Source organism: Vombatus ursinus, unplaced genomic scaffold (genome assembly GCF_900497805.2).
Source record: "Vombatus ursinus unplaced genomic scaffold, bare-nosed wombat genome assembly UNPS02014832.1, whole genome shotgun sequence".
Lineage (NCBI taxonomy): Eukaryota > Metazoa > Chordata > Mammalia > Diprotodontia > Vombatidae > Vombatus > Vombatus ursinus.
This window is the reverse complement of record NW_020954610.1, coordinates 59,178,204-59,187,946: the sequence shown is the minus strand read 5'-3', so window position 1 is coordinate 59,187,946 and position 9,743 is coordinate 59,178,204. Positions and strand designations below refer to the sequence as shown.

General features: G+C 41.4%; 1 protein-coding gene across 1 annotated transcript; it reads right to left on the bottom strand.

The window, feature by feature from the left end:
* Positions 1 to 364: 364 nt before the first annotated feature.
* Positions 365 to 8,038, bottom strand: LOC114025863 (zinc finger protein 436-like). The gene is made up of 5 exons (XM_027839384.1): positions 7,975 to 8,038; positions 7,868 to 7,944; positions 5,834 to 5,923; positions 4,564 to 4,690; positions 365 to 2,250 (listed from the first exon to the last, which is right to left on the bottom strand). The coding sequence occupies exons 1-5, from the start codon at positions 8,036 to 8,038 to the stop codon at positions 950 to 952; spliced, it is 1,659 nt and encodes a 552-aa protein (XP_027695185.1). The 3' UTR covers positions 365 to 949.
* Positions 8,039 to 9,743: the final 1,705 nt, after the last annotated feature.

Sequence of the window (9,743 nt, the reverse complement as noted above, 5' to 3'; positions counted from 1 at the left end):
TCAACCAGCAGCAAAGAAAAAAGAGTATTAATGGAATGAAGCAAGGAAGGGTTTTTTTCTCCCAGCCAAGGACAGGCAACCATCTGCCATGATATGAGGGCATTGTATATAATGGACACTATCAGGCTAAAGAAATGGCTTGGAGAAGGTATTTGGAATAGGACCACAGTAAACAATGGCACAACTGGCAAAGGCCAGCAGTGCAAACAACAGCAAACAAAGGCTTTTCTCAAAGCCTAAAGCTATGCTGGATATACCAGCCTATAATTGTGCTAGGTGTAAAATGCTTATTTGTTCTTGCCACTCAAGAGGGCTAATGGTACAAGGATAAACATATGGACTCCAACACTTCAAAAGCCACAAGTTAGTCAAACAAAAGAGGTTTATTGAGGATGTAAAAGCACTGAGGAAGAGTTGGATGATACTAATGAGGTTGCAACAAGTAATATAACTTCAGCTTGGCAAATAGAACTCACACCTAGCTTTTGCTTTTTTAAAAAAAAACCTTTACATTTTATGTTTTTGTTTTTGTGTTTTAGTGACTCTGAACTCTAATGAAATATATTCCTGTTTGAAGTGAGAATAAAAGTGCAATCTTGGAAATAGCTTGAGTTTATACAAAGGATAAAGGATGTCTCCTATGCTTAGTAACCTTAGTACATTTTAATGTTGCTCATTTCAGAATCAACTCTAACATCTGGTCTTTTTATTACAAAATTTCACCTACCTAGTTTCATAAATACTTTTTTTTCAAGCACTTCAAATAGTAAAACCATCACACACAAAAAAAAACCCCAAGCTAAAAAATTTAGATTAAAACACAACACTGTAAATGCTGCAATACTATCACTTTTCTCCCCCTCGGGAGGGCCCAAGTCTTGCCAAAAATTGTTATGTGGTGCACTAGTCCCCAAAGATGTTAAACACAGCCAAAATACTGAGAACTGCCCTATGAGCTATATAAGTTCTCTCGTATGTGGATCTTTCTATGCCGAATGAGATGTGAGTTCCGACTGAAGTTTTTCCCACAGTTGGCACAATGATAAGGTTTCTCTCCTGTGTGGAGTCGCTGATGAATAATGAAGTCAGAATTTTTATAAAAACTTTTATCACACTCAAAACATTGATAGCATTTCTTTCCTGTGTAGGTTCTCTCATGAATAACAAGATGAGAATTCAGTCTGAAACTTTTTTCACACGTGGGATACTTATTAACTCTTTCTCTTGAGTGGAGTCTCTGGTGAGTAATAAAGTCTGATTTCCAACTGAAGCTTTTCTCACACTCAATACAACAATACAGCTTCTCTTCCTCGTGAATCTTTTGATGCTGCACAAACTCAGTATATAAAGTGAATATTTTTCCACATTCATTACATTTGTGGATTTTTTCTCCCCTATGGGTAATTTCATGTCGAGTAAGATGTGAACTACGGCGGAAAATTTTCCCACAGTCAACACACTTATAAGGTTTCTCTCCTGTATGGGTTCTCTTATGAGTAATTAGGTTTGATCTCTGACTGAAGCTTCTTCCACATTCTAAACACTTGAAGGGCCTCTCTCCCGTATGGATGCGCTGATGAGTGGTAAGATCTGAGTTCCTACGGAAACTTCTCTCACACAAGAGACATTTATAGGGCTTCCCCTCTGTGTGCACCTTCTGATGATGTAAAATTTGGAAGTTCCAAGTGAAGCTTTCCCCACATTGGTCACATTTATAGGGCTTCTCTCTTGTATGGATAGTCTCATGTCGGATAAGATGTGTACTTCGGCGAAAAGTTTTTCCACAGTGAGCACACTGATGCGGCCTCTCAGCCAGGTGAATTTTCTCATGAGTAGAAAGGGTAGATCTTTGAGTAAAACTCTTCCCACAATCAGCACATTCATAAGGCTTTTCTCCTGTGTGGATTCTCTGGTGTGAAATAAGTCGTGAGCTCTTAGTGAAATTTTTACCACATTCATGACACCTATAAGCTGCTGCTACACCCAGCTCTGGGAGGTAAATATCCCTCTCAGAAAGTATTATGTTTTCTATGCACTGAGATAATTCTCTTAATGGAGAAGGATTATCAATGGTAACTAAAAGGCTTATAAATCTCTTTTCTTGGGATAAACCTAGACTTCTCCCTTCAGGCCTTCTTGGTTGATTTAGAGTCACTTCTCCCAGCTCAGAAATCAGAGTTGCAGACATTTCTGGAGGTCCTACACTCCCTGTATTCTCTTGCTGAAGTGTCTCCTCTTTGTTTTCACCTCCTGCTAAAACAGAGAAATTCCAGACATAATTATTTCCCTGGATGAAGAAAAAGGAAGCTACAAATTACAAGACTGAAAAACCATTTGATAGTGCAATCCAAGATGTAAATAATAATCAATGTGAATAAATCAAAGAAGCAAGGATAAAAGTTCATGACATTAACATTTTTCATCCTTCTGGGCTAAGGCTGACTAGTTAAGTTAAAAGAAATCTGAAGAAAAACTTGGGGTGAAAAGAAAATTGAATCAAAAGGCCTTGTATCTAGTCTTAACAATAACTGTGAGTTCACAGAAATGTATTGAGGAGATTCAGTGATCAGGAAGCCCAACAAAGCTTAGGGAGTGAGTTAAATTGTATCTTGTTCTGGTTCCCCTAACCACCCTCCTTCTAGTCAATATAGTAATTAAGTAGCCAGTATAAGTAACCAGCATAAAGTAACAAAAGCAAGAAATAAGATGGCAAAGAGGAACTAGGAGTCACATATAGGTCACCCCAAAGATCAAAGGAACATAATTTGCAAACTGTATCATGTATTGACCCCAAATCCTGAAAACTGCTGTCTCAGATAAGTTCCAGGCATCCACAGACCAGCAGAATGCCAAATGGTGCTGAGATGACGCGGAAATGTTGACTTTAAAGTATGTTAATAAACTAACCCCAAGGTTGCACAGTTAAAGAATTAGTTTGATCCCCCACTGAAACCCTATAAAAATTAGACCTCAAACGCCTGCTTCTCCTTACCCCCAAGTATTTTTCTGTCTCCATTGGGTCCATGCTGCTGAGTGTTCCCAACTCTGTTCCGCGGTTATGTGAATGACTCTGTACCTCTCCCCTTCCCATTCTCTTCCTCACAACGCCTGCCTTCCTCCATCCATCACCCTATCCTCATCCCCACACCACCTGCCTCTGTACTCCGCCCTTTTCGCTGCTTGTCTCTGTACTTTCTGTGTCTGTTTGCCCCTGTACCTTCCGTGCCTTATTAAAGTGTGATTGCAGCCTCACTTCCCAGTGCCATTGTGGTCTTTCCTGGTGAGTACCCAAATAACTAGGTGTGCCTGCTCCCATTTCATAATTCCATAAATTGATTAGCAATTTATGGAGAATTTGGATAATCCTTGCTATTATAATAGAAGGAAACAGGAAATATTCCACTAAAAGTCTTGACCAAACTAAAAGCATTTGCTAAAAAGTTAGCTGGTCCCTTACTTCCTAGTAACTCCTAATTTTTATCACTAAAATTTCAATACAGAACTGAGAAGTACATATATGAAAAAGAAACTTCCATAAATGATATCAGTTTCTTCTTTTTTAATGGATAGGACTCCATCTTAAATCAAATTTTGCCAACTGGTACAGCATCTAGTATAATGCCTTGAACATTGCTACCACTCAATTATTTGTTAATAAAGATTTGCAATAATTCCACTAAAACAACACACAGCAATGTAAAGGGGTGGGAACCATTCTCTTCCAGGAAAGAGGAGGAACCTTGATGTTAAAGCCCAATCACAAATATATGAAGAGCTACTAGCCAGATGATGGCGACTGATTTTTCTCCATTACCACTGAGAAATACTAAGGAAAAAAAAAAAACAGGCTGAAACTGCAATGGAATTAAGAGGTGTGCCCCAATTAAGAATTTGTTGACTGTCATTATTAGGAGGCATTGCTTTCACCATGAATTTTTCTTCAGGTTTTTCTTAGACTAATATCTCTGCTTCAGCACAGTAGGCAAATATGCTAAGTATCTGAAAGGTTGTCAAAAAGAACAGAGTTCCTTGTCCTTCTTTATCTCAAATGAAAACAGCATAAAAGAAAACACAAGCTCAAATCATAGAAGAAAATATTTATATTAGCCATAAGAAAACATTTCCTAGCTGTTAAGAGCTATTAAACACTAGAACCAGTTATTGAAGAAGGTTATGAAAGTTTTCCCTGGAAATCAGGAAGAAAAGGACAATCAACTAAATGTTTTCAGCTTAGACAAAATCTTATTTGGAGGCCAAAGGTTGAAACAGAGAAATTCTAAAATTTTAGCTATGATTCTAAAATAAAATACTAAATATACACAGAAATAAATCAAGAACACAAGTCATTAGATAGTCAGCTTGTTTATCCCTTTAACCACATGAGATATTAGCTTTTTCTCTGCAGCCAAATATGAAGAGGAAAGAGTACATTCTTTCAAAAACAAATTATTTGAAGGCCACTTAGAGAAGTTACTTCTTGAATAAGGTCAGACTAGTAAAGGCACTGAAACAGAAGTACAAAAGTGAAAAGAAGGGGATAAGAAGTCACTTTCAAATCTTTACCCAGTGGTATCACATCCATGAAACTGTCTTGCTTGATGTCTGAGTGGAGTTCCTTCTGAATGGGGTGAAGGTTAACACATTCCTCTTGGCAGAAATACACAGCGAGATCCTCAACGACCACCAGTCCCTGAAACCATGCAAGACTCTCATTCAGCACTTCACCATAAATTCTAGAAGGATGGAAGGAAATCTTCTAGAGGCAAAATAGATCATTGTTTGTCCTTCATTCTCAAAGAGGATCATGACGTCAGAAAAACGATGCCATGACTTGCGAGTGAATTGGATTTAAGTGAGGGAGGGCTGTGCAAGGTCACCAGGCTCGCTTTTTCCTCCGAAGCCACCTGGGTCCAGTGGCCAGATACAGATCAGGACCAAAGGAGATGGCACCCAGAGACATATATGTGAATTCAGCGAAGTAAGAGATGAGAGGCAAAGGGAATGGCACAGAAATCAGCCAAGATCTCCTTTAACAAATGATTTATGGAAGTTTCTTTCACAAAAATTTTTTTACATCCTCTTAATTTGCAAATATATCCTTCCCTCCTCAAAGGGCAATCCCTCATAGGTCTCTCTGTATTTTTCATATTTGTCATTTTTGATATTACATTACATTTATGTACAATTTATTCATCTGTTTTCTAAACAATGGGTATCTATTTCATTTCCAGTCTTTTACTACCACAAAAAGTGCTGCTATAAATATATGGGATCTTTGTTTACACCTCTGACCTCCTTGAGGCATCATGCCTAACAGTAGGATTTCTGGGTCAAAAAGCATAAACGTTTTCATCACTTCCATCGTATAATTTGAAACTGTTTTCCAAAATACTTGGGCCTTTTTACACATCTACATATGAATTAGTATATTTGCCTTTCCAAAATCCCTGCAACAATGACTATTCCCTACTTCTGTCTTCTTAGCCAAAGCGCTAAGTGAATGTGTGAAGTAAAACCTCTGAGTTGTTATGTTTTGCACAGCTCTTATTATTAAGTGCTTTGGAATCCTATTGTATATGGTTATTAACAGTTTGCAATTCTTTTGGGAATTATTTGTTCATATCCTTGGCCTACTTATCCATTGAGAAATGGGTTATATATTTGCGTTAGGTACCAACATATCTTGGATATCAGATAGCAGTCTCTTTCATCAGAAAAATTGTAAAGTGGATTTTCAGTATATGTGGGCACACAAGGCTTTGTAGGAAAAGAGAAAAGAGGAAGCAAAGAAGCACTCAAGACCACGGATGGTACAAGGGGAATCGTGGCTCACCTGGGATTCCACTGGATGAAGAGCCACCACCATTTCCCGGTCTTCAGTTGGCTCTTGAATGCCCTTCACTAACCAGGTGGGAATCCCAAGCTATAGGAAGAGAAAGAAGTCATAAGCGGTTACCCAGCTCCTGGGGATTATGTATGAAGAACCCAAATATATAAATGATTGAACATCAGCTCATTTGCAAAGAGAGCATCTGGGTGAAGAACACCCAGTCATTTTGGTGCCAAATAAGGCCTCTTCATACTGCTCTCATCCTCTCTATCAAGGGCAAGCTTTGTTAATTCTTATTGTCCCATCCCAGAGAAAAGACCTTTTTTTTAGAGAACAGGCACAGGTCCTTATTAACTCTTCTTGCCTGGACTATTGCAATAGCCTCCTGTTTGGTCTCCCTGCCTCCAAAGTCCATCCTTAAGAGAACAGTCCTGCTAATTTTTATGGAACAGGTTGACAATGCTACAGGGCTCTGGAAGCTCCAGGGGCTCGGTATTGCCTTTAGGATAAAAGACAAACTCCACTATTTAGCATTTAAAGACCTTCACAATCTGCCTCTAGGCTTCTTTTCCAGGCTCACAGCACATACTCTGATTACTGCAGAACTGTCCTACTTGCCACAGTTCTCTCTGGCTAGAATTCAATTCCTCCTGACTGCTGCCTCCTAGAATCCCTAGCTCCTTTCAAAACTCAGCTCAAATGCTACCATATTCTACAAGAAGTCATTTCTGATCCTCAAGTTGTCAGTGCCTTGCCTTCCCTCCCTCGGAATTACTCAGTATACATCCAATATTGACAGCACTTAGTAAATACCTCCTCTCCCACATGCCCTTACCCTGCCAGAGAATAAGTCACTTGACAGCAGGAACTGTTTGGGTTTTGTCTTTGTAAACCTAAGGTCCAGGAGAGTTCTGGGGTCACACAGCAGATGCTGGTTGAAGTTATATCCCTTATATATGCCCCCTCATGCAGCCTGAAAATTTTGACAGGATAGTAATAATAATATCTAACATTTATGTAGCCATTACTATGTGCCAGGCACTGTACTAAGCACTTTACAATTATCTCATTTGACTCTCAAACAACTCTCCAGTGTAGGTGTTATTATCCCAGTTTTACAGATGAGGAAACCGAGGCAATCAGAGGGTGACACAGCTACAACCCTTCGAAGTAGGTGCTATTGTTATCCCCATTTTACAGATAGGAAAAAGAGGTTAAGAGACTTGCCCAGGGCCACACAGCTATTAAGTGTCGGAGGACACATTTGAATTCAGGTCTTGATTTCAGGTCCAGCTCTCTATACCCTTCACCACTTAGCTGATCCCTGGAACACAGAGTCCAGAAAATAGGAGAAGCCAATATTTCCCATTTCTCCTCCCACCCTCTCCTTTCCAGGCTAAGTACTATAGTACTCACATGAATATTGTATAGAATGAAATCTATAGTTCTCAAATAAACTGTCCAAGGTCAAACCGCCAGGATGTCAGAGGCTGCATTTGAACCCAGATCTTTCTGACTCCAGGACCGATTCTCTGTTTAAAGCCTCTCAACCCTGGAGTTAGTTAAGCTAAAGTTAACAGGGACAAAACCTTCTGCATTTCCCGGTGCACGCGCGCGAACGCTGCCGGCCCTCGCCCTTCCGTATCTTTCCCGCCCCTGGGTTCCTCTTTCCCGTGTTGCCCCGGGTTTCTCCGCGTGTTCCGGTGGAGGTGGGGAGGGGGAAAGGGAGCGGCGGTCGTGGTCGTGGTCCCGGCCCCGCCCCAGCCCCTGCCCACGCTCTTATTTTTTTCCCTTTTTGACCGGACGCAGGGAGGGCTTTTTTTATTCCCTTTTATTCGCCGCGGGGGGGGGGGGGGGCCCGAACGGGGGCATAAGATGCGAGGCGCCCTGAGCCTCCACGACCAGGTGTCCAGCCCTGCACCTCCTCTGACGGACGGGGCGAGGCGACCCCGTCCCCCATCGCGCCTGGACGACAGGCGTAGGACCCCACTCCCAGCTCCCAGCTCCCAGCTCCCAGCTCCCGCGTCCGTCACTCACCGCCTGCGGGAGCCAGTCGCTGGCGAACCGCAGCCTCGCCGGCGTCTCGGGGACCGGGCGGAAGGAAGCGGAAGCAGCTGGGATTGGAAGGCAGGAGAACTACGTACCTGGGCTTCGTGTCTGGACTACAAATCCCAGGGTGCACCGTGTCCTCCCCGCACCCAGCTCCATTTGCCTCAGTTTCTTCTACTGTAAAATGGGGCTAGCCCCTACCTTGAAGAGTTGTTCTAAACACTAAAGCGTGTTTAGCACAGTGCCTAGCATATAGAGAGTGCAACATAAATATTTATTCCCCCTAATGTCAGGCAAGGCATAAAACAGGGCGCTGAGCTCCAGTTAAAAAATGCATTTTCTGTCTGAGAAGAGATCCAACTTGGATTCAAGTTGGAAAGGGATTGCTGTGCAGAGATTCCCAGTGGATAACATTGTTCAGATTGCATCGAGTATTTCATTGCTTCCTGGATGGAAATGGTAACCACTCAAGAGAATTTGACCTAATTATACACGTGGAAAAAATTAGTGGAGGAAGAATGCCTTTTATCTAGAGGATAATCATCAATTAAATGGACAACCTGAAGATCTTAGACTTCGCAAATGGATGATGAGCTTCACGCAGGAGATGGGCTAGATTGTTTTTGGAAAATTTTATGACTTTTTTTAATCATCCTAAAGTTGTCTTTTTAAAAAGGTCCATGAAAAAAACAAACAAAAAACACCAGCATTCTACTGCTGCTGCTGCCTGTCTGTTTCTGCTATTCATGGTACAAGAATTGAAAAGAGTATGGGGGGGGCATTGGAGAGGTTACCTTTTGGGTGTAAGCTGCAACACATAGCAACAAAGAGATTAGGCGGCTTTGAGTAAAATAGGATGTCAAAGAAATATATGAGCAGAAAAGATGGAGTTGGTTATGCAGCAAGAATGAGGGAAAGCCAATGGAGAGCCTGTGTGCTCTGCTGGTATCCTTATGATGTCCAAAGGAAGCAAGGAAAGTTCGAAGAATGGTAGGTGAAACCTCTGTGGTGAATTTATGGAAGGACATGAACAGGAGTAGCATAATGTGGACAGACATAACAGTGGGAAATATCTGAATCCTTGAGATCACAGACCTAGTTGAGGCTATATTATACTCCCTCACCTCTACCCTGAAGTAAAATGTAGTGTCCCAGTGCCAGAATGGCAAAAGTGGAGGCAGGGAAACTGTGCTTGACTAAATAAATGCTGTATTTCTTTGTCCTTCACATGTTGTTGTTAAGTAAACTTCTTCATTGAGTATCAAGACAAGTGTCTCCATTTTTTCCGGTCCCAAACCTACACCACTGGACCAGCCTATGAAAGGCCTGGAACAGAACAGAAACCCATATAGTCCAACCTCTTCATTTTGCAGAAGAGGATTGTGAGGCTGAAGGATGTTAAGTTATCCAAAGTGATATTTAGGGGCAGCTAGGTGGCACAGTGGATAGAGCACTGGCCCTGAAGTCAGGAGGACCTGAGTTCAAATCCGGCCTCAGACCAAACACTTGACACTTACTAGCTGTGTGACCTTGGGCAAGTCACTTAACCCTAATTGCCTCACCAAAAAAAAAAAAAAGTGATATTTGCCCAGGGTAGTAAGAGGCAGATTGTGAATGTTTTTCCACATTTTATCATGCTGTCTCCTTCCCTCTCAGGGTTGTTGTGAGGAAAACATTAGGTAATAGAGTCCATCTGATCACAGATTTAGAGCTAGAAAGGCCCTTAGAGTCCTTAGAGATCATCTAGTACACCCCCCACCCCCACTTTTTCTTTTATCTTTTGGAGGAAATTGGAATTAAGTGACTTGCTCAGGGTCACACAGCTGGTAAGAGTCTGAGGCCATATTTGAACTCAATTCCTCCT